Source organism: Plecotus auritus, assembly GCF_963455305.1.
Source record: "Plecotus auritus genome assembly, chromosome: X".
NCBI lineage: Eukaryota > Metazoa > Chordata > Mammalia > Chiroptera > Vespertilionidae > Plecotus > Plecotus auritus.
Window position 1 is genome coordinate 43,468,075 of NC_137784.1, and position 26,009 is coordinate 43,494,083.

At 39.5% G+C, this 26,009-nt stretch overlaps 1 protein-coding gene across 1 annotated transcript in view; it reads right to left on the minus strand.

The window, feature by feature from the left end:
* Positions 1-26,009, minus strand: part of LOC308239277 (vascular endothelial growth factor receptor kdr-like) — a gene marked incomplete at both ends in the record, with an annotated part of 686,009 nt that overhangs the window by 582,732 nt on the left and 77,268 nt on the right. The window contains one exon of the mRNA XM_080652065.1: positions 14,079-14,299. Coding sequence (XP_080508191.1) covers positions 14,079-14,299 — 221 coding nt within the window. The remainder of the gene's footprint in view (positions 1-14,078; positions 14,300-26,009) is intronic.

Below are 26,009 nucleotides of genomic sequence, written 5' to 3' on the forward strand. Positions count from 1 at the left end.
CCAATGTTATCTCTGATAAGGGCTTAATCTCCAAAATTTATAGGGAACTCATACATCTTAACAATAGGATGATAAACAATCCAATCAAAAAATGGGCAAAGGGGAAACCAAGATGGCGGCATAGGTAAACACCTAAACTGCTGCCTCGCACAACAATTTCAAAACTACAACTAAAAGACAGAACGGACACCATCCAGAACCACAGGAAAGTTGGCTGAGTGGAAATTCTACAACTAGAAGGAAAGAGGAAAGCTCACAGAGAATTGGAGGTACGGCAAAGGGGCTTTGTGCGCGCAGAGAGGAAGGGCGGCTGAGAGCCTGGCTGACTTTCTCTGGCGGAAGGGGGAAGGAAGCTTTCGACCGCACTGAACCCCAGTTCTGACAGCACTGAACCCCAGTTCCGGGCGAACCCCTGGGGACCCACGCTCTTACGGGGGGAGTCTGGACTCTCGGGCAGAGACTCGGGAGCCGGGGAAGGCGGAGGACTGAAAGTGCCCGAGCGCGCGCGCCAGTGAGCTCAAAGGCTGCGGAAGTTGCCACAGGCTTTCCCTAGTGAAAGGGAGTCAGAGGCTCCTGACGGCACTGAGCCCCAGTTCTGACTGCAGTGAACCCCAGTTCCAGGCGAGCCCCTGGGGACCCACGCTCTTGTGGGGGAGTCTGGACTCTCGGGCGGAGACTCGGGAGCCGGGGAAGGCGGAGGACTGAAAGTGCCCGCGCACGCACGCCAGTTCGCACAAAGGCTGCGGAAGTTGCCACAGGCTTTCCCTAGTGGAAGGGAGTCAGAGGATTCTGACTGCACTGAGCCCCAGTTCTGACTGCAGTGAACCCCAGTTCCAGGCGAGCCCCTGGGGACCCACGCTCTTGTGGGGGAGTCTGGACTCTTGGGCGGAGACTCGGGAGCCGGGGAAGGTGGAGGACTGAAAGCGCACGTGCGCGTGCCAGTGCGCACAAAGGCTGCGGAGGTTGCCACAGGCTTTCCCTAGTGAAAGGGAGTCAGAGGCTCCTGACGGCACTGAGCCCCAGTTCTGACTGCACTAAACCCCAGTTCCAGGCGAGCCCCTGGGGACCCACGCTCTTGTGGGGGGAGTCTGGACTCTCAGGCGGAGACTCGAGCTGGGGAAGGCAGAGGACTGAAAGCGCACATGCGCGCAAGGGCAAGGCTGACAGGAAGCCAAAACTGAGACTCCACCCCATCCAAGCTGAGCACAGAGGCTATTGCAATTTGGCAAGTCTAATCCTATAAGGCTGTCTCCAGCACCGAACTTCTCCCAGCATAGACACAGCTGATCCTTACAGCCAACTGGCCCAGAGGTCAATTCTTCCCAGTGATACCAACAACAATAAAGACTTAATTACAACAAGGCTGTACACACAGTCCACAAAGGGGTGCACCAAGAGTGTCCACCTCAGGTTAACTGGGGAAGCAGACCCACTGGGCCATATTGGAAACCTAGCACAAATATCTACCTTACCAACTCAGGGAATCAGTGAAAATGCGGGGTCAAAGAATCAGATCACAAACGAAAGAAATGGAGGAAAACAAACGACTGGATATAGAATTCAAAACCACGGTTATAAGACTTTTTAAGAATATCCTAGAAAAGGCCGATAAATATAACGAGACCCTCGAAGATATGAAAAAGGACCAACTAGAAATTAAACATACACTGACTGAAATAAAAAATATTATACAGAGACCCAAAAACAAAATAGAGGAACCCAAGAATCAAGTCAAAGAATTGAAATACAAAGAAGCAAAAAACACTCAACCGAAAAAGCAAAAAGCAAAAAAAAAAAAATCCAAAAAGTTGAAGATAATGTAAGAAGACTCTGGGACAACTTCAAGCGTACCAACATCAGAATTATGGGGGTGCCAGAAGAAGAGAGAGAGCAAGATACTGAAAACCTATTTGAAGAAATAATGACCGAAAACTTCCCCCACCTGGTGAAAGAAATAGACTTACAAGTCCAGGAAGCCCACAGAACCCCAAACAAAAGGAATCCAAAGAGGACCACACCAAGACACATCATAATTAAAATGCCAAGAGCAAAAGACAAAGAGAGAATATTAAAAGCAGCAAGAGAAAAACAGTTAATTACCTACAAGGGAGCACCCATACGACTGTCAGCTGACTTCTCAACAGAAACTATGCAGGCCAGACGGGAGTGGCAAGAAATTTTCAATGTGATGAATAGCAAGAACCTACAACCAAGATTACTCTACCCAGCAAAGCTATCATTCAGAATTGAAGGGCAGATAAAGAGCTTCACAGATAAGTAAAAGCTGAAGGAGTTCATCACCACCAAACCAGTATTATATGAAATGCTGAAAAGTATTCTTAAAGAAGAGGAAGAAGAAAAAAGTAAAGAGAAAAATTATGAACAACAAATACATATCTATCAACAAGCGAACCTAAAAGTCAAGTGAATTAAAAACCTGAGGGACAGAATAATCTGGTGAATATAATAGAATCAGGGGCATAGAAAGGGAGTGGACTGATAATTCTCAGGGGGAAAGGGGTATGGGGGGTTCATGAAGAGAATGGACAAAAATCATACACCTATGGATGAGGACAGTGGGGGGGAGGTAAGGGCAGAAGGTGGGGTGGGAAATGGGTGGAGGGGAGCTATGGGGGGGAAAAGGAGAAATAATTGTAATAATCTGAATAAAGATTTATTTAAAAATAAATAAATAAATAAATAGAACTTTGACACCCCCACACACCAAGCTCTGTGTGGCTCTCTCCTCTTCTCACCCTCTGCTCCCTTCATATCCTCCACCTCCACCTCCCACACACTCATCATCCTAATCATCATTGCCAGCTTTATTCTCCCCAGCTTAGTTCCAGGCCATGTTTATTCTTCCACTCGGAGGCTTGTCATGGACAGGTGGCAATTGATCCCAGTACACTGGCACCATACAATCTGAGAAAATGCCAAGAGAGAGGGGGACACTGTTCAAGGTTACCAGAGCTATCAGGGAAGAATATAAATGGCTCTCATTAGTCATTATGCCAAGGATAGGATGGGTAGTGTTAATACTAAGCCCCTGCAATGGGGGAACTGAGACAGAGGGCAAAACTGGAGTCCACTCTTGAGAGCTTCCAGTCACTAGAGGTAGATGGGCAGATAAACCATCAGCTAACTCTTGAAGGAAAGCAGAGAAATTAAGGACTCCTAACTGTGGGACTAGGAAACAAGACAGTCCCAGGGTCAGGAGGCAGTGGATAAGAAAGAGGGCTGCAGTGGGTGGGAGTGGGCTGGGAGAGGTCAGTAGGAAGAAAAGGAGATATATGTAATACTTTCAACAATAAAGAATTTTTAAAAAGGGGTTGCATATTGGATAAAGAGGAGAAAAATACAAAGGATGGGAGAAGATCAGAGCTATATCACTTTTGGTACAAGGAAAAGATATAGGAAGATTAGATACTCAAATCAATGCCAGCTCTCTCCTGCTCTCTACCAGCCCTCCAGCTTAAGATTGAAATTCATGTAGGCTGTTCTTCCCAATGGGTCCTGGAGAGAAGAGGTTCAGTAAAAATCATAGGAGCCCCAGACCCAAGAGGTAGGAAAGAAAAAAAAAAATGGGCAAAGGACTTAAATAGACACTTTTTAAAAGTGGACATACAGAAGGCCAAAAGACATATGAAAGACAACATGCTCAAAGTCACTAATCATCTAAGTCTTAGATCTAAGAGGTGCAAATCAAAATGACAATGAGATACCATCTCACACCTATCAGAATGGCTATCATCAACAAATCGACAACCAACAAGTGCTGATGAGGTTGTGGCCAGGGAGAGGTCACTGGGGGAAAAGGGAGACATATGTATTACTATATGTAATACTTTAAACAATAAAGAATATTTAAAAATCTAAAGAAAAATAAATATACACCATAATAAAATTCTTACATCCATTGCACCTAACAACAACAACAACAAAAATAAATAAATAAATACTAAAAGGAAAGAGAGAGAGAAAAAAAATGGTGGCCATATGGGCAGACCTGTCATGCACCTCATCTCCAGGTCAGACTGTTTAAATGCAACTAATTGGGGAACATTCACCTGGAATTACCAACTGAGGTCCAGCTGAGGAGGAGACTTATATAAAAGGATAGAAAACACCTGGAGATCCGTAGGGAAGGCGAGGTCAAAAGATGAGCTGACAAGCTCTCAAGGGCCACAGGGCAGAGAGAGGGAGACAGACACAGAGACAGAGACAGAGACAGAAATAGGAGAGAGACAGAGAGAGGAGAGAGAGAAAGAGAGAGAGAGAGAGAGAGAGAGAGAGGGAGAGAGAGAGAGAGAGAGAGAGAGAGAGAGAGAAGGGAGTGCTGGGCTATGAGTCAAAGATAGAGTCAGGCAATCCAGGCTGGGCTCCACAGCCCCAAGCATGACCCAGGTAACATTTGCAGCTACTTAGCCAAGGCTTTGGTGCAGGGAGGGAGGCGTGTACTTGAGGTGCCTAAAGAGAGGCTGGAATTAGGAGCATTGTGGGACAGGTGTGGGGGTGACTTTGAAAAACAGCAGTCAGGAGCATTTGGTCATAGGCCCCCAAACCAAAATGGCCATTTTTCCTGAGGGGAGCTGGCCGCTCCCAGGAGCTGCAGGGCAGGAAAAGAAAAAAAATCTGCCTTAGGTGATACAGCCTGTCCCACCATCAAGAGCCCTGTATGTCACATCCTGAATTTTGACCTCTTCTGAGTAAACAAAAGCAGAGGCCAAGTCTACAGGTTTAAACAGTCTCAGGAATCCCTCAGTGACTGGATTGAGGGAGGGGCATCTGCCCCACTATCCTGAGAACCAGACTCCTACTTTCCCCACATGGGATAGATGATAAAACTCCAGGTTTCCTGTAGAACCCGCTGGTCTCCATACAAGGATCTCTGTCCAGTCAAGGGCAAAGTAATATTTTGGGCCACTCATGAAGGAATAGCTCTGGGACAAGGAAACACAACCACCATATTCCCTGAAAGCTAAACAACACCTCCCCCACATAAAGCCCTTTCACAAACAGACTTTTGAGTGATTAAGATTGACAGCTGGCTAGCAGGCAATGGTGGGCAGAGGCAGAGGCTGGGAACCAGGGGCAGTTTGCTAATCCAGCCCTGGGCCCAATGCTGATAACAAACCTCCTTTACAGGGCAGATTGGCCCCTCCTGCTTACAGCCAAGGCATTTGGAGACAGACACAAATGGTGGGTCACTGCATAGCTTGGAGCTTCAAGCAGGTTGTTAAAAGCCAAAGGTTAGTACCTGACAGTAGTTAGCACCTAAGTACTTAACAGGAAGACCAGAATTGGCAGAAAGAACAGAAGAATGGAATCCAAAGCAAGCTCCCATGGGGCAGTAAACTGGGCTGAAAGGAATGCTACTTCATTTATTTTTGCCTTCTTTTTTCTCTTTTTTCCTCCCTGTTTCTTGGTTTCTTTTTTCTCTTTATTTTCTTTTTCCCTTTTTACAATTTATCTTATTTATGTGCTTTATTGATTTGTTATTATTCTAGTCTCTGTTGTTTTATTCATATATCTAATTTTCCTCTTCCATTTTCATACTCAATTTTTTTCTACTACTCATTTTTTTCTCTTTTCTTTTTCTCCTGCTTTATCATCTTTTTTTCATATTTCAGGTCTATCTGCTTTTTCCTCTATTTTCCTTTTCAAAAAGTGTTTTTCTTATCTTTTCACCCTCCTTTATTTTAAACTGTTTTCCTTCCCCTATTCCTCTAATTCTTTATTCTTATTTTCTTTATTTCAACTCTGCATCTACATATTCCATCCTCCTTTTTTGTTGTTCTTTATTTGTACTTTTTAGTTTATTTGTTTTTTGTTCTGTTTTGTTTTCTCTTCATATTTTTCCTTTCTTTTTTCTACCATTCTTGCTCTCATTTCTCTTTCTTAGTTCTCTCTTCTCTGGTAGTTGTTTTGTTGGTGCTGTAGGGGTCTTGCGTATGTTTTGTTGAGTTTCTTCTGTTTTGTGTTTTGTTGTATTATATTTTGTTCTGTTCAGTCAGCACCTCCACAACAGCTCGCATGATGTGGTCGGGGGTGAGCCACGTAGTCAGGCAGCCAGAGAGGAGACTCCATCCATGAATGGGACAATAATATTCAAGAGCCAACTACAACAGGAGAAACAAATAACTCAAATACGGGGCTTTCCTAGAGCACCCAGCTTAGGAGATCTAAGAGACTGTACCACTGGGTCCCACAAAACCCCCAATGCATAAATACACTCCACAAAATCTGGGAGTCATAACAGTTTGATCTAATACATAGAAATGAAAACAAAGGAACAGGAAAAATGGGGAGACAAAAAAAAACCCCAACTGAGAGAAAAGGAGGAATCACCAGATAATGAACAAAATGAAATGGAGGTAAACAATTTGTCAGATAAAGAATTTGGACTAATGGTAATAAGACTGCTCAAACAATTCACTGAGAACTATAGCAACTAAATGAGAATTATAAGGGTCTTAATGAGAGCTATACCAACATGAAAAGATAGCTTGAAACAATAAATAAGAATCAATTGGAAATTATGAATGACATAGCTGAAATAAAGAACACCGTGGAAGGATTCAATAGTACACTAGAAGAAGCTGAGGACCGAATCAATGAATTATAAGACAAGGTATTAAAAAAAAACTATATACCAATTTAGAGTAGCAAATGGAAAATAATAAATTAAAGAGCAGAAGGAGAGCCTAAAGGAAGTTTTGGAAAATATGAAATGTAACAACATTGGCATTATAGGGGTACCAGAAGGAACAAAATCTGAGAAAGGAATAGAGAACTTGTTTGAAGAAATAATGGCAGAAAATTTCCCTAACCTGGTGAACAAAAAAGTCACTCAAGTTCAGGAAACACAGAGAGTTCTGATCAAGATGAACCCCAAAAGACCCACTGCTAGGCACATTATAATTAAAATGACAAACATTAAAGACAAAGAAAGACCCTTAAAGGCCATAAGAAAGAGACAAAAAGTTACCTACATGGGAGCCCCTGTTAGACTGTAAGCTGACTTCTCAATAGAAGCACTGAAGGTCAGAAGGGAATGGCATGAAGTATACTAAGTAATAAAAACTTAGGGACTGAGCCTAAGACTACTCTATCCAGCAAAGCTATCATTAAAAATCAAAGGTGAAATAAAGAGCTTCACAGACAAAAAAAAAAATGGGGAAGGGGCTAAAAGAGTTTATTACCACTGAACCAGCACTGCAAGAAATGCTAAAAGGACTATTTTAAGAAAAAGAAATAATGAGAAAGAGAACACAAACATGAAGAATAAGAATGGCAATAAATATGTACCTATAAATAATAACCATAAATGTAAATGGCTTAAATGCTACAATCAAAAGACATAGGGTAGTTGAATGGATAAGAAATAATGACCCATATATATGCTCTCTACAAGAGTCCAATTGTTTGAGCAGTCTTATTACCATATCAGAACAAAGGACTCAAACAGAATGAAATTAAATTAATAGAAATTTTTTTTTCCAGGCAAATAGAAATGAAAAAAAAATTGGGGTAGCAATACTCATTATGTGACAAAATAGACTTCAAAGTGTTGGCCATAACAAGAGATAATGAAGGCAACTTCATAATACTAAAAGGATAGAAAAAACAGGAGAATATAGCTCTGGTAATCATATATGCACCCAACGTAGGAACATCCACATATATAAAACATTTTTCAGGGGATTTCAAGGGAGAGATCGACAGCAATACAATCATAGTATGGCACTTCAACACCCCACTGACACCAGTGGATACATCTTCTAGACAAAAAATCAACAAGGGAACAGCAATCATAAATGACACACTATATCAGATGGAATTAATTGAAATTTCCAGAAAATTACACCCCAAAAAGACAGAATACACATTCTTCTCAAGTGCACATGGGATATTTTCAAAGATAGAGCACTTGTTAGGACACAAACTAAGTTTCTACAAGTTCAAGAAAATTGAAATCATATCAAGCATCTTCTCAGATCACAATGGCATGAAATTAGAAATTATCTACAATAAAAACACTCAAAATATTCAAAAACATGGATGATAAATAGCATGCTATTAAACAATGGATTATCAAAGAGATCAAGGATGAAATAAAATACATTCTGGAAACCAATGAAAATGAATATACAACAATCCCGAATCTATGTGACATAGTGAAAGCAGTCCTGAGAGGGAAATTCATAGCACTACAGGCCTACCTCAAAAAAACAAGAAAACTGGTAATAAGTTGTCTAACCCTAAAGAGATAACTTAAGAGTGAAAAAGAAAAGTCTAGAGTAAGTAAAAGGAATTAAATAATAAAGATCAGAGCAGAAATAAATGGCATAGAAAGTAAAAAAATAATAATACAGAAGATCAATAAAATCAAGAGATGGTTCCTGAAAAACATAAACAAGAGTGATGAACCTAGCCAGACTCATCAAGAAACAAAGAGAGAGGACCAAAATAAACAAAATCAGAAACAAAAGAGGTGAAGTAACAACTGACCCCACAGGAATACAAAGGATTGTAAAATAAATACTCTGAGCAACTATATTCCAACAAACTAGACAACCTGTATGAAATGGACATTTTCCTAGAAAAATACAATCTTCCAAAATTCAATCAGGAAGAATCAGAAAACCTGAATAGGCTAGTAACTACTGATGAAATTGAAGCAGTAAAAAAACAAACAAACAAACAAACAAAAAAACAACAAAAAACAAACAAACAAACAACAGCAACAACAAAAAACTTCCAACAAACAAAAGCCCTGGTCCAGACAGCTTCATAAGGAAGTTTTATCAAACATTCAAATAAGAACTTACATCTATCCTCCTCAAACTATTTCAAAGAATTCAAGAGGAAGAAACGCCTCCAACCTCTTTTTATGAGGTCAGCATTATCTTAACTCCAAAACCAGATAAAGACACCACAAACATAATTACAGGCCAATATCCCTGATGAACATAGTTGCTGAACTGCTCAACAAAATATTAGCAAACTGGATCCAGCAATACATGAAAATGATCATACACAATGACCGAGTGGGATTTATTCTAGGGATGCAAGGCTGGTATAATATTCTCAAATCAATAAATGTGAGACATCACATAAACAGATTCCAAGACAAAAATCACATGATCATATCAATTGATGCAGAAAAAGCATTCTACAAAATCCAAGACCCCTTTTTTGGTAAAAACTCACAGCAAAATAATAATAATAATAATAATAATAATAATAATAATAATAATTCAATCAATCAACATAAATAGGGGGAAAACACTCTCAGCAAAGCGAAGCTAGAGGGATCATACTGCAACATAATAAAAGCCATATATGACAAACCTACAGACAATATCATACTCAATGGGCAAAAACTAAAACCATTGCCCTAAGAAGATGAACAAGATAGGAATGCTCACTCTAACCACTTTTGTTCAACACAGTATGGCAAGTCCTAGCCATAAGGCAGCCAAATTGGAAAGGAGGGAGTAAAACTGTCATTATTTGCAGATGACATGATATGTACTTAGAAAATCCTAAAGTCTCTATAAAAACCTACTAGATTTAATAAATAAATTTGGCATGTAGCAGGATACAAAATTAACACCCAGAAATCTATGGCATTTTTATATACCAACTAGAAGCCTGGTGCACAAAATTTGTGCATGGGGGGGTTGTCCCTCAGCCCAGCCTGCACCCTCTCCAATCTGGGACCCCACAGGGATCTGGCCTAAACTGGCAGTCAGACATAGCCTCTCACAATCTGGGACTGCTGGCTCCTAACCACACGCCTGCCAGCCTGATCACCCCCAACCATTCCCCCGCCAGCCTGATTGATGCCTAACTGCTCCCCTGCAGGCCTGGTCACCTCCAACTGCCCTCCACTGCCAGCCTGGTAGCCCCTAACTGCCCTTCCCTGCAGGCCTGATCACCCACAACTGCCCTCTTATGCCGGCCATCTTGTGACAGGCATTTTTTGACCATGTGGGGGTGGCCATCTTGTGACAACATGGGGGCAGCCATCTTGTGATGATGTGAGGGTGTCACGTAAGGGCACGAGGGCCACCTAGGCTTTTATTAGTATAGATAATGAACTCTCAGAAAGAGAAACTAAAAAAACAATCCCATTTACCATTGCAACAAAAAAATTAAGATACTTAGGAATAAACTTAAGGAAAGAGGTAAAAGACCTATACTCTGAAAACTACAGGACATTGAAAAAAGACATAGAACAAGGTATAATCAAGTGAAAGAATACACCCTGTTCATGGATTGGTAGAATCAATATCATTAAAATGTCCATACTACCCAATGCAATCTATAGATTCAATGAAATCCCTATTGAAATACCAATGGCATATTTTACATATCTAGAACAAACACTACAAAAAAATTATAGGGAACCACAAAAGACCTGGAATAGCCATAGCCATCTTGGGGAAGATCAAAGTTGGAGGAATCACAATACCAGATAACAATTTATACTACAAAACCACTGTACTCAAAACAGCCTGGTACTGGCACAAGATCAGGCATATAGATCAATGGAACAGAGCAGTGACACCAGGTATTGACCCATGCTGTTATTTATACTCAAAGAATATGTGACAAAGGAGGTAAGAACATCCAATGTACTCAAGACGATCTCTTCAATAAATGGTGTTGGGGGAAAAAAGGGGAAACTAAACCACCAACTTACACCATACACAAGAATAAATTCAAAATGCATAAAAGACTTAAATGTAAGTTGTGAAACCATAAAAATCTTAGAAGAAACCATAGGCAGCAAAATCTCAGACATCTCTCATAGCAATATGTTTACCAATACATCTCCTGGGGCAAAGGAAACTAAGGAGAAAGTAAATAAATGGCACTACATCAAAATAAAAAGCTCTGCACAGCAAAATAAACCATCAACAAAATGAAAAGAGAACCCACTGTGTGGGAGAACATATTTGCCAATGATACATCCCATAAGGGGTTAATTTCCAAAATATGTAGGGAACTCATAGAGCTTAACAAAAGGAAGACAAACAATCCAATTAAAAAATTGGCAAAGAACCTAAATAGACACTTCTCCAAAGTGGACATACAAAAGACAGAGAAACATGAAAAAATGCTCCAAGTCGCTAATCATCAGAGAGATAAAAATTAAAATGACAATGAGGTATCACCTCACACTTGCAAGCATGGCTATAATCAACAAATGATAAGTGCTGGTGAGGATTGGAGAAAAGGGAACCCTAGTACACTCACTGCTGGTGGGAATGCAGACTGGTGCAGCCACTGTTGAAAACAGTATGGAACTTGCTCAAAATTTTAAAAAAGGAACTCTCATTTGATCCAGTGATCCCACTTCTAGGAATAGAAATCAGAAACACCAATCAGAAAGAATGTATGCACCCCTATATTCATAGCAGTACAATTTACAATATCTAAGATTTGGAAGCAGCTGAAGTGCCTATCAGCAGATGAACAGATAAAAAACTGGTACATTTACACAATGTAATACTATGAAGTTGTAAAAAAGAAAGAACTCTTACCATTTGCAGCAGCCTGGATGGACCTTGAGAGTATTATGCTAAGCAGAATAAACCAGTCAGAGAAATGTAAGTGTCACATGACCTCACTCATATGTGGAATCTAATGAACAAAATAAACTGATGAATAAAATTGAACCAGAGACATAGAAGCATGGAACAGACGAATTTCAGAGGGAAGTCAGGGGTGAGGGGGTGGGAGAGGAGTGATTAACCAGGGAACTTATATGCATATATGCATAGTGCATAGGCACAGGCAATAGAGTAATGAAGGCCTGCGAGGGGTAGGTATGGGTTGGAGGGGGTCAATGGAAAAAAACAACAACCACACAAACAAAGAAGACATCTGTAATACTTTCAACAATAAAGAATTTTTTTAAAAAAATCTAAAAGTGGATATACCATTAAATCCAGCAACTCTACATTTCTTTGGTATATATCCAAAGATAATGAGAACACTAATTTGAAAAGTTATAAGTGCCTCTATATTTCATTGCAGCATTATTTACAACAACTAAGATATGGAAGCAATCTTGGTGTCCATCGAATTATGAATGGATAAAGAAGATGTGACATGCAATGGGACATTACACAGCAATAAAAATAATGAAATCTTGCCATTTGTAGCAACTTGGATGGACCTAGAAGGTATTATGCTAAATAACATAAGTCAGGCAAGACAAACAAATACTGTATGGTTTCACTTATATGGGAAATCTAAATCCAAACCAAAACAAAGGAACAAATAAAACAAAACAAAAAGAGACCTTTAGAAACAGACCAAAGGGATAGTTACCAGAAGGCAGTGGGTGGGGGATAGAAAAAAAGAGGAAGTGGATATAGTCAATAATACTGTGATAATTTTGCACAGTGACAGATGATTCCTAGAATTAGTGGGGTAATCACATTGTAAGGTATGTAAATGTCAAATCAATATATTGTACATTTGAAACTAATATTACCTATGTTATATTATATACCAATTGTACTTAAATTTTAGAAATATTTAAAATTTCAGATCACAAAGCCTCATTCCTAGTAATTACATATTTTAAGACTCCAGCTCTCAGAATGCAAGCCAAGCCTAGAAGGGACTTGCATATACTGAGGCTTATTATCCTCACATTGTCCCCTATTTGGGTCAGCAGCATGATGTCCAGGGAGTGTGAGTTGGGAGAATGAGGACGTAAACTTTTCTGAAAGGCCCACAAAAGGGAAGTTCAGGGAGAACAACATCTCTAAGAAGAGCTTTCATCTTTATGATCTGAATCAAATCTCAAGAGCTTCATATTCAATTCCAAATCTGAGTGAGGAGCTCAAGCCAACAAGACTTCAATATTTATCCCAGTTTGAAGTGAGGATTAAGAGTTGGCAAGCAAAGAATGGGACCCTAATTCCTTACTCTAGCACTCTAGGGCTTCCCAAAATTTATCCCATCATTTCTATTTCAGCCTATCTCCTTGTCAATATCCTGGTCTTCTGGCAGGCTGGTATGCACCCTGCGCCTTAAACATCCCTGGATGATGATATGTATTTATTGTACCATTTCCCTTTCAATACCTATTACCCCCCCTTCCCCTGGGATTTATCATAGAGCAGTGGAGGTTGTTCCATCATTTCTTTTGCATGACAACATAGGGTTTACAAAATGTTTTCATATATTTTATGCAATGCCTAGTAATTTTAAGGCATTGCATTGAAAGGTTTTATACATATCACCTCTAATGCTTATGAAAAGCTTTCATTTTATAGATGAGGAAACTGAGAATCAGAGAGATTAGTGACTTGTGCTAAAAAACAATGGAGTCAAGACTAGAGTTGTTTCCACCTCATCCTAATCCTTCATAATATAGTCCTTTAGACCTACTTAACCTGTGTTTTTGGAAGCCCAGAAGGACTGTGGGTTGGGATTTAGGTCTTCTTCAGGGCCAGCCTTGCTGCTTTATAGAGATTGGTTGCCAATTAATGTATAAGGAAGTGAAAATATGGCTCAGAGAGAGATGGGGTATATAAGAGGAGCAAAGAAAACAGGTTTGTGAAAGGCACTCACTGTGCTCTCAAGAGGAAATAATAATCTAAAAGGAGCAATAATCCAGCTCCCAGCACCATAGCCTCAAGTCACAGAAGTTCTGGAAAGGAAATTCAAATGATAAGAGCCTTCCTGGTCATCTGGAGGTAGAGGAAGATCAAACAAAGCTTGCCTGTAGCTTGTCAGTGACATCTGCCTCTCCACAGACACTTCCTTTTACATACCACTGGTAACTACTTGAATTTTGAAGGAATCATATTATTTTTCTTGTCTCATGGGGTCAGAGATCAAGAACTTCATCTTTGAAAAAAATGTGGGTGAATAGTAAAACTGGGTGTCATTAACAAAATTTCAAAGCAGAAGGCCTGTTCTTGCTCTACTGTCTTCAGAAAAGCACTCCAACTTATTCCAAGCTTACCTGGGGTTTTATGTATCTAGACATCCACAAAATAATGCAAAATCCTTCAGTCCCAAAGCAGGAGGCACTCACTCACCTTTGACATACACATACACACTGGTCTTGCCATTAGGATCCTTGATGTCAGCGACATCCTTGTAGCTACATGTGAAGTATCCAGTGTCACCAGCTTCTGTGTGGAAGATGGTGAGCTGGTTGCAAGTAACAAGGGGGTTATCAGAGCAGGGGTGTTCCAAGATGCGGGCCCGACTCCCTGCAGATCCAATGCCCCAGGTCCAGGTAATGGCAGCCAATCCCCTGAAAACACAATGCAAAAAAAAAAAAATGCTGAATCAGGTATGGTAGTGGCAGTGAAGAAGTAATGTTGCTCCAGCTCCCAATCTGATTTCTGAAGGGTTATAAAATTTAGTTCCCAAGGAAAAAAAAATGGCACAGAGGATTAGAACACCTAGCTATGGGCATGAGAAGCTGAAACAGTGAGTTAAGGGTTGTTTTTTTTTCCTTCTCCCTGTCTCCCCCAATATCTTCTCATCTACTCAATCTATACACCCAGCTCAGTTCTCTTCATCAATGCATTGGCTTGGAAATATTTAACATTAAACATCTAAAGGCAGAGGGAAAGACTGAGTTAAGTTGAGGTCCTTTCTTGATTTATTGTTTATACTTGGAAAATGAGAACACCACAACTCAGGAAGGTAAAGGGCTTTGCCCAGAATGTTGTTGGCAGGACCCAAACTCAAAGTCATATCTACTAGGTCCCAGTCTAGGTTTTTATTTTTCAATTATACCTTCTTTCATCATGGAATTTATAAGGCTTTTTTGGAAAATGAGCTGTAAAAAGGCATGTGGCTGAATTACCTCTCCCTGCACTTTGTGGGAGGGAACCAGGGACAAAATTAAGTTTAAATATATTATGTATCTTCCATGTACAGACAAAATAATAGGACTCTATATCTTCGTCTCAATGACGATTATTTTCTCCTCCTTCCACTTTCTCATAACAAGAATCTGTGGCACAATAATTGAAAAAAAATGCAGGGAGGACAAAAGAACCTGCATATCAAGTCTCAGCATTTACCATTGTTTAGTTACTAGTATGCCAGCCCTCAGCATTTTTGGAAGACAATGGAAATTGGGGGAAGGATGGAGTCAGATTTGACTCCTATTCTCATGTCAAAGACATATACCATTCCCCATATCATATATCATCTCCAGCATTCATACATTTGCTAGAACACTGTTTATCATGACCCATAAATTCACTGAAGTGAAGAGAAGGTAAACCATGAAGTTGTGTGGGGAGCCATTGCTCACCCTGAGTACATTTTTCAAAAGCAATGCATTTTAAACCATTTTGAAAAGATAATATGTTACCATGATTGTGGTTAAGACTATTAAAAAATAAAATGGGGAGTTATAGACAGCAAGATCAGGAATTAAATAGAGAACAACAGTATAGATCAGCGGTGGGCAAACTATGGCCCGCGGGCCTGATCCGGCCCGTTCAGCTGTTCTATCTGGCCCGCGGAGCCGAAAGAGCGAAGGGTTCTCTTGCTCTCCCCTCCACTCCTTCACCAGCAGCAGTGTTAACATGGCAACATCTGGAAACATGGCCGCAGCTCCTTCTTCTGAGTGGGCGGATTTATATCCGCCCATTCAGTAGAAGGAACAACCTCTCAATCTTCCAGAGACTCCTTGTAATGCCCGCAGACGCGTCCCCTGACATCACCCTGGGAATGCGTAGACACGTTATCGTGGTGATGTAGGGAGACAGGCCCCTGGAGAGCACAGTATCAGAGCATTAGTTAAAAAGGAGACCAACAACACTGTTCCCACTGAAGTTGATGTTTTAAAGACCAAAAGCCTTTCAACCCAGTCTACATTGCCATCTACATCTACGTCCCGGGCATAATTTGGAAGTTGCACTAAAGAAAATGTTTAATTTACTGTTTACACATTTTGTTCTTTTCTATTTGTTTTAGTTTTAAATTATTTTATTACATTTAAGTTTAATTTGAAAGGCTTTTGTACCTTTCCTTTGTTAGGCAATTTTATTTTGCCTTTGCCATCTTCAATATAAGGTATGTTATTGTGCTATGATTCCTCCATTTTTTGAAGTTTCAAATTATAATAATTAGTGTTTACATTCTTCTTGTTAAAATGTTTGAAATGAATAAAACTATTGAAATAAAGAAAAAAGACCGTACCCTTTTATGTAATGATGTTTACTTTGAATTTATATTAGTTCACACAAACACTTCATCCATGCTTTTGTTCCGGCCCTCCAGTCCAGTTTAAGAACCCATTGTGGCCCTCGAGTCAAAAAGTTTGCCCACCCCTGACATAGATACTAAAATTCTCAACAAAATTCTAGCAAACCAGATCCAGCATTACATTAGAAAGATCATAAACCATGACTGTAGAGGGCCGCCTGGGAAGACACATGGGCATTTTCCTTAATTATCGTCAGCTGAACTCAGGGCGTAGGCCGAGTCACGACCTGGGAACATGCTTCCCCAATGAGGCTGAACATGTTAATCAGTTCTGACTTCATAGCAGCCCAGGTGTCAGCAGAGGTGGGACTAGATATGTAAATCTAGGCCTATAAAATAAACGCACTGCGTGGCTTGGGTCATCGTCGTCGTTGCAGCCTCTCCATCAGAGAGGAAAGATGGCGTCCCACCCAGTACCCAGCTTCCAAATCTATCTCTGTGTCTTGTTTCTATATTTCTAATATTTCTCAATCCCTGGCCGCCTCCATTTTAGAATCTGTTCGTTCATCTCCTTTTCCGCAGGACGCGAAAAAGGGAGATCCCCACCATGTTTGGCCCCTACAACATCAGGCCCCTGCACATGACCAAGTGGGATTTATTCCAGGGATGCAAGTCTGGTACAATATCTGAAAATCAATAAACGTGATACATCACGTAAACAAACTGAAAGGCAAAAATCACATAATCATATCAATCAATGCAGAAAAGTCATTTGACAAAGTCCAACACTCTTTTCTGATAAAAACACTCAGCAAAGTGGGAATAGAAGGATCATACCCAAACATAATAAAAGCCTTATATTACAAACCCACAGCCAACATCATATTCAATGGGCAAAAACTAAAACCATTTCCCCTAAGAACATGAACAAGACAGGGATGTCCATTCTCACCACTCCTGTTCAACATAGTGCTGGAAGTACTAGCCATTGCGGTCAGACAAGAAGAAGAAATAAAAGGCATCCAAATTGGAAAATAAGAAGTACAGTTGTCATTATTCAAAGAGGACATGATACTGTACATAGAAAACACTAAAGATTCCACCAAAAATATTAGACTTAATAAATAAATTCGGCAATGTAGCAGAATACAAAATTAATGCCAAGAAATCTGTGGGATTTTTATATACCAATAGTGAACTTACAGAAAGAGACATTAAAAAGCAATCCCATTCACCATTGCACAAAAAAAAATTAAGATACCTAGAAATAAACTTAATTAAGAAGGTAAAAGACATCTACGGAGAAAACTACAGGACTTTGAAAAAAGAGATAGAGGAAGACATGAAGAAATGGAAGAACATACCGTGCTCATGGATTGGTAGAATCAACATCATTAAAATGTCCATACTACCCAAAGCAATCTATAGATTCAATGCACTCCCAATTAAAATACCAACAGCATATTTCACAGACCTAGAAAGAGCTCTCCAAAAACTCATCTGGAATAAAAAAAAAGACCCCAAATAGCTGCAGAGATCTGGAGAAAGAAGAACAAAGTAGGTGGGATATCAATATCAGATATCAGTATGTATTACAAAGCCACTGTTCTCAAAACTGCCTGATACTGGCACAAGAACAGATATATAGACCAATGGAATAGAGTAGAGAACCCAGAAATTGACCCAAACCACTATGCTCAATTAATATTTGACAAAGGAGGCAAGAATATACAACAGAGTCAAGATAGTCTCTTCAATAAATGGTTCTGGGAAATTTGGTCAGACACGTGCAAAAAAAAAAAAATGAAACTAGACCACCAACTTACACCATACACAAAAATAAATGCAAAATGGATAAAGGACTTAAATATAAGAAGAGAAACCATAAAAATATTAGAGAAATCCACAGGCATCAAAATCTCAGATATAGCCCTAACTGGTTTGGCTCAGTGGATAGAGCGTCGGCCTGCGGACTAAAGGGTTCCAGGTTCGATTCCGGTCAAGGGCATGTACCTGGGTTGCGGGCACATCCCCAGTAGGGGGCGTGCAGGAGGCAGCTGATCGATGTCTCTCTCTCATCGATGTTTCTAACTTTCTATCCCTCTCTCTTCCTCTCTGTAAAAAATCAATAAAATATATTTTTAAAAAAATCTCAGATATATGCTGAAGCAATATCTTCACTGATACAGCTCCTAGGACAATGGAAACTAAAGAGAAAATAAACAAATGGGACTACATCAAAATAAAAACTTCAGCACAGCAAAAGAAACCATCAACAAAACAGCAAGAAAACCCACTGCATGGGAGAACATATTTACTAATGTTATCTCCGATAAGGGTTTAATCTCCAACATTTACAGGGAACTCATACAAGTTAACAAAAGGAAGAGAAACATCCCAATCAAAAAATGGGCAACGCGCCTAAATAGATACTTTTCAACGGAAGACATAAGGAAGGCCAAGAGACATATGAAAACATTCTCAAAGTCACTAATCATCCAAGAGATGCAAATCAAAACGACAATGAGGTACCATCTCACACCTGTCAGAATGGCTATCATCAACAAATCAACAAATGACAAATGCTGGTGAGGATGCGGAGATAAAGGAACCCTCATGCACTGCTGGTGGGAATGCAGACTGATGCAGCCACTGTGGAGAACAGTATGGAGTTTCCTCAAAAAACTAAAAATGGAACTTCCATTTGACCCAGTAATCCCACTTCTAGGAATATATCCCAAAAAAACAGAAACACCAATGAGAAAGGATATATGCACCGCTATGTTCATAGCAGCACAAGATTTGGAATCAGCTTAAGTGCCCATCAGCAGATGAGTGGATTAGAAAATGGTGGCACATCTACAGAATGGAATACTATGCTGCAGTAAAAAGGAAAGAACTCCTACCATTTGCAACAGCATGGATGGAGCTGGAGAGCATTATGCTAAGTGAAATAAGCCAGGCAGAGAAAGATAAATATCACATGATCTCACTCATTTGTGGATTATAATGGACAACATAAACCGATGAACAAAAATAGATCCAGAGACAGTGAAGCATCGATCAGATGCTCAAACCTCAGAGGGAGGGTAGGGGATGGTGGGGGTAAGGGGGAGAGATCCACCAAAGGACTTGTATGCATGCATATAAGCATAAGCAATGGACGCAGACAACAGGAGGTGAGGGTGAGGGCAGGATTGGGGTGATGGGGGGACAATGGGGGTGATAAGGACACATTTGTAATACCTTAATCAATACAGAATAAAAAGAAGAAAAGTAAAAAACAAAATACAAAAAAAGAAAAATATATACACATATATTAAAATATATATATATATAAAGTTTATTTATATATATATAATTTCCCCCTTTTTTTTTAAATATATTTTATTGATTTTTTACAGAGAGGAAGGGAGAGGGATAGAGAGTTAGAAACATCGATGAGAGAGAAACATCGATCAGCTGCCTCCTGCACACCCCCCACTGGGGATGTGCCCGCAACCAAGGTACATGCCCTTGACCGGAATCAAACCCGGGACCTTTCAGTCCACAGGCCGACGCTCTATCCACTGAGCCAAACTGGTTTCGGCAATTTTCCCCTTTTTTAATCTATCTATCTATCTATATATTCATTAACTATTGGAAAAAGAGAATATAGAGTAGATAGGCCCGAGTTGTTGATTGGAATTAGTTATTAGTATAATAAGAAAACAAGCGAGGAGAAAAACAGAAGCAAAAAAAAGAAAAACAAACAAACAAACAAAAAACTAATCAACAATCAAACAAACAACAAGACAGAGAGAAAGAAAAAGTCCAAAGAAAACAAAACAAAAAAAAAAAGGAAGAGAAAAAAATTTGGATAGTGCAGAAAGAGAAGAGAGAAGTGTGTATAGAGTTGGATCAGGTGAGGGGAAATTAGATATATAAGTAAGATCAATTTTTAACGGGGGTAAAAAGAAAGGATAGGGAAACAATAAAGCAGGAATAGCGTAAGAGAAACAGGACAAAAATGGGAAAAAGTGAGGAAGAGATTGTTAGCATAAAGGAAAAATTGACATAGAATAAAATAATGCTAAAGGAAAAATAAAAATATAATGTAGAAAACTAATTGCAAAATAAAATAAAATAAAGAAAAAATGAAATAAAACTTTAAAAAGGTAAAATAATAGTAATAATAATAAAAATATAATAATAAAAAAGTAAAATCAAGTGAGAAAAAATTGGTTTCCTAAGTAAAAGATAAAAAAAATAAAAATGTGCAGTAGTGAAGGTCATTGACTTCCTCTAGAGCAGTGGTTCTCAATCTTTCTAATGCTGTGACCCTTTAATACAGTTCCTCATGTTGTGGTGACCCCCAACCATAAAATTATTTTCATTGCTACTTCATAACTGTAATTTTGCTACTGTTATGAATCGTAATGTAAATATCTGTGTTTTCCAATGGTCTTAGGCGACCCTGCCAGCGGTTCTCAACCTGTGGGTCGCAATGGTCTTAGGTGACCCTGCTAGTGGTTCTTGACCCACAGGTTTCTACGTACAATATCTTGAAGATGTCGTGACCCACAGGTTGAGAACCACTGCTGTAGAGCCTAAGACCATCGGAAAACACAGATATTTACATTACGATTCATTAACAGTAGCAAAATTACAGTTATGAAGTAGCAATGAAAATAATTTTATGGTTGGGGGTCACCACAACATGAGGAACTGTATTAAAGGGTCACAGCATTAGAAAGGTTGAGAACCACTGCTCTAGTGTTCTGTTTGGCATATCTGTTTCCTGTCAGGTAGTCAGGACAGTATTGAAGTTCCCTGCGATCCACCGTTCCTCTGTGTTGTAAGCCACAACCCTGTTTTCAAGCAGGCAGGTTCTCCTTGTTTCTCAGCCTGCCTTTAGTTGTATTTATACAAGAGTCAATTTGTGATTCAACCTCTGGGTGTCAGTGTTTCTGTATTAATATCTGGTGGTTAAAGCCCCCTCAACCCAGATTGCTTTAGATTGCTTTCCCTGCCACACTTAATACTGGGTTGGGGGAAAGACTTCCCCAGAGCTGGTTTTCTGTTCATCTCTCCCCACTCTGATCCCCAGGTTCCACAAAAACAATTTTCCCCTGCAGTCTCTGTGAGTGTTTTTAATTAGAAGATACTATGTACTGGGCTTAGTATTCAAAAGCAAGGATTTAAAAAGGAAAAAAAAAAAAAGCCAGAGTAAGCTCGTGGACTGGTGATTTTTTCCCCAGGCACTGCATGTGTCTCTGTGCACATCTTTTTCCCCTGCCACTGTGCAGCCAGTATACTGGTAGAACTTCAGGCTGCCTTTCTGTGCCCAGCCCAGCTGTGGGTTGATTTCTAGAGTCCCCTTCTGCCAGCAGCCCTGTGGACCCCCTTCCACACTCGCAGGCTACACTGACCCCAACGGCTGCCAATTTTGTGGGGTGCAGTCTTCCTCTGAGACTTTAGTTCCCACTGCATGCATTTCTCCCTACAGCCTGGATCCCAGACCTCACCTTTCTCTGCAATATCTGACCTTTCTGTCCATGGATTGCCTCACCAGCAGTGTTTAGTTCGCCAATTCCAGGTGGGTGTTGTTCAATTCAGCTGTTCCTTCTATCTGCTCTGTGATAAGGTGCAGGGCTTGTCCGCATCCATGTATTCGCACCACTTTGTTTCCACCTGGACAGACTATTTAGGCGCCCGCAGTGAGGGAGGCTGGAGTCCCAGTGTTCGCAGTTGAAGCAGCTGGTCCTTGGGCGTTTTGGTTGTAGGGTTCCGGGAGGTATCTGAGGTCTCCCTGGTTGAAGGTAAGGCTGGGCTTCCGATCACAGCCGGTCTCCCCTTCAAAATGGCATGGTCTCTGCAGCAGAGCCGGCTGCTCTGGGAGAGATTTCAGCAGCAGTAGAGGCTGCCCAGCCAGGAGAGCCTGGTCCAGTAGTCCCCAACAGTCCCTTGGAATATAGCTGTCCCTCACTCACAAATACAGATACTCCCCGCACCTCCACACACTCTCTTTTCATTCTCTCACTCACACACTATCTTGCAGCCTGCTGTCCCATTGGCAGCCATCTTGGATTCTCCTCTTGTTTTTTGTTTTTTTTTATCTATTCAGTCACTGTATGTGTTTTGATTTGAGCATCTTGTCCATTTACATTTGAATTAATTATTAATAGATATATACTCATTGCCCATTTTATTAATTGTTTTCTATTTTATTGAACTTATTTTTCTTTCTTCTTCTCTGTTCTATTATTTTATTCAATGATGACTTTCTTTAGTGATATGTTCAGATTCTTTTCTGTTTAATTTTTTTGTGTAACTATTATAGGCTTTGGTTTATTACATGGTTACATGTAACCATGTGGATATAATATGTTCATATGCAGCAAACTATATTTACATTTAAACAGTTCATTTTAAGTTGATGGTCACTTAAGTTTGAATGCATTGTAAATGGACTACAGTTTTTAATCCCCCATTTATATTTTTACATCATATTTTAAATGTTCTCTGTGTGCATGCCATTTAATTTGTTATTGTAGATACTCATGATTTTATTACTCTTTTATTTTAATATTTATAATAGCTTTATAATTGGTTGATCCACTAAATGTTTGACTTTATCAGTGAAATTATTTCTATGCTATAATTTATTGTACTTTGGGCCTTTTCTTTTCTACTTAAAGAAGTCACTTTATCCTAACCTATCATCTTCAAACTATTCCAAAAAATTCAAGAGACAGGAAGATTTCCAACCTTTTTTTTTATAAGGCTGGCATTACACTAATTGCAAACCAGATAAAGACACTATAAAGAAAGTAAACTATAGGCCAACATCCATGATGAACATACAAGTAGATGCTAAAATCCTCAACAAAATATTAGGAAATTGGATCCAACAATACATTAAAGAGATTATACACAATGACCAAGTGGGATTTATTCCAGGAATGCAAGCTTCATAAAATATTCACAAATCAATAAATGTGATATATCAAATAAAAAAATGAAAGATAAAAAAATCACAAGATCATATCAATAAATGCAGAAAAAACATTCGAAAAATCCAGCACCCATTTATGATAAAACTCTAAGAAAAGTGGGAATAGAGGGATCATACCTCAACATAATAAAGGCTATATATGAAAAGCCTATAGCCAACATCATATATAATGGACAAAACTGAAAGCGTTTTTCTTTTTAAAATTTTTTTTGTTAATCCTCATAGGAGAATATTTTCTCCATTGATTTTTAGAGAGTGGAAGGGAGGAGAAGAGACAGACAGAGAGAAACATTGATGTGAAAGAGACACATTAATTGGTTGCCACCTGCACGTGCCTGACCCAGGACTGATGATTGAGCCTAAAATTTAGGTATGTGCCCTTGACCAGAATTGAAACCATAATCCTTCAGTCTGAGGGCTGACACTCTAACCATTGAGGCAAACTGGCTAAGGCTAAAAGTGTTTTTCTTTTTTTTAAAAAAAATGTATTTTATTGATTTTTTACAGAGAGGAAGGGAGAGGGATAGAGAGTTAGAAACATCGATGAGAGAGAAATATTGATCAGCTGCCTCTTTCACACCCCCTACTGGGGATGTGTCCACAACCAAGGTACATGCCCTTGACCAGAATCGAACCTGGGACGCTTCAGTCCGCAGGCCAACGCTCTATCTACTGAGCCAAACCGGTTAGAGCTAAAAGTGTTTTTCTTAAGATCAAGAACAAGACAGGGATGTTTGCTATCACCAGTCTCATTCAACAGAGTACTGGAAGTCCTAGCCACAGCAAACAGACAAGAAGAAGAAATAAAAGGCATCTAATTTGAAAAGGAGGAACTAAAACTGCCATTAGTCATAGATGACATGATATTGTACATAGAAACCCCTCAAAATTTCACCAAAATCTACTAGATCTAATAAATGAATTTGGCAAAGTAGCAGAATACAAAATCAATATCTAGAAATCGGTCCCATTTTTATACACCAATAATGAACTATCAGAAAGAGAAACTAAGAAAACAACCCTGTTTACTGTTGCAAAAACAACAAAAAATAAATAACTAAGGTAACTAGAAATAAATTTAACCAAGCGGGTAAAAAAACCTGTATTCAGAAAACTCTAGGACATTGGAAAAAAAAAATAGAGTAAGGCACAAACAAGTGGAAGCATATACCATGTTTGTGGATTGGAAGAATTAACATCATTAAATTGTCCATACTACCCAAAGCAATCTATAGATTCAATGCAATTCCTATCATAATACCAATGGCATATTTCACAAATATTCCAAACATTTATATGGAACCACAAAAAATCTCAAATAGTGTCAGAAGTTTTGAAAAAGAAGAACAAAGTTGGAGGTATCACAATATCATATATCAAACTATACCTCAAAGCCATTGTAATAAAAAAAGCCTGGTACTGGCACAAGAAGAGGAATACAGATCAATGGAACAGAAGATAGGGCCCAGAAATTAAGACATGCCTTTTCCCCCAATGTCCTCTTCAAACCTGCCCCCGCCACTCAGCCCCTCAGCCCTGGTATTCACCTCCCCCGCCCCATTGTCTGTGTCCATTGGTTATGCTAATATGCATACAAGTCCTTTGGTTGATCTCTTACAACCCCCCAAAACCCACCATCCCTGCCTTTCCTCTGAGTTTTGATGGTCTGTTATATGATTATGTATCTCTGGATCTATTTTTGTTCAACAGTTTATGTTGTTCATTATATTCCACAAATTAGTGAGACCGTGTGATCCTTATCTTTCTCTGACTACCTATTTCACTTAGCATAATGCTTGCCAGGTCCATCCATGCTGTTGCAAATGGTAAGAGTTCTTTCTTTTTTACAGCAGCATAGTATTCCATTGTGTAGATGTACCATTTTTTTAATCCACTCATCTGCTGATGGGCACTTAGGATGTTTCCAAATCTTAGGTAGTGTAAATTGTGCTGCTATGAACATAGAGATGCATATGTTCTTTATGAATGGTGTTCTTGATTGTTGGGATATATTCTTAGGACTGGGATTGCTGGGTCAAATGGAAGTTCCATTTTTTAATTTTTTGAGGAAACTCCATACTGTTTTCCACAGAGGCTGCACCAGTCTGCATTCCCACCAGCAGTGTACGAGGTCTCCCTTTTCTTCACATCCTGGCCAGCACTTGTAGTTTATTGATTTGTTGATGATATACATTCTGACAGGTGTGGCTTGTACCTCATTGTTGTTTTGATCTGCATCTCTTGGATTATTCGTGACTTGGAACATTTTATTGTATGTCTCTTGGCTTTCTGTATGTCCACTTTGGAAGAGTGTCTATTTAGGTCCTTTGCCCATTGTTTGATTGGATTATCTTCCTTTTGTTAAGTTGTATGTGTTCCCTATAAATTTTGGAGAGTAAATCCTTATCAGAAGTCACATTGAAAAATCTGTTCTCCTATGCAGTGGGTTTTCTTGTTGTTTTGCTAATGGCTTCTTTTGTGGTGCAGAAGCATTTTATTTTGATGTAGTCCATTTGTTTATTTTCTACTTCGGATCCATTGTCCCAAGAGATGTGTCAGTAAACATACTGCTAGAAGCTATATCTGTTATTGTGCTGCCTATGGATTCTTCTAAGACTTTTATCGTTTCCCATCTTACCTTTAAGTCTTTTATCCATTTTGAGTTTATTTTTGTGTAAGGTGTAAGTTGGTGATCAACTTTCATTTTTTGCATGTACCTGTCCAATTTTTCCAACACCATTTACTGAAGAGATTGTCTTGCCTCCATCGTATGCTCTTGCCTCCTTTGTCAAATATT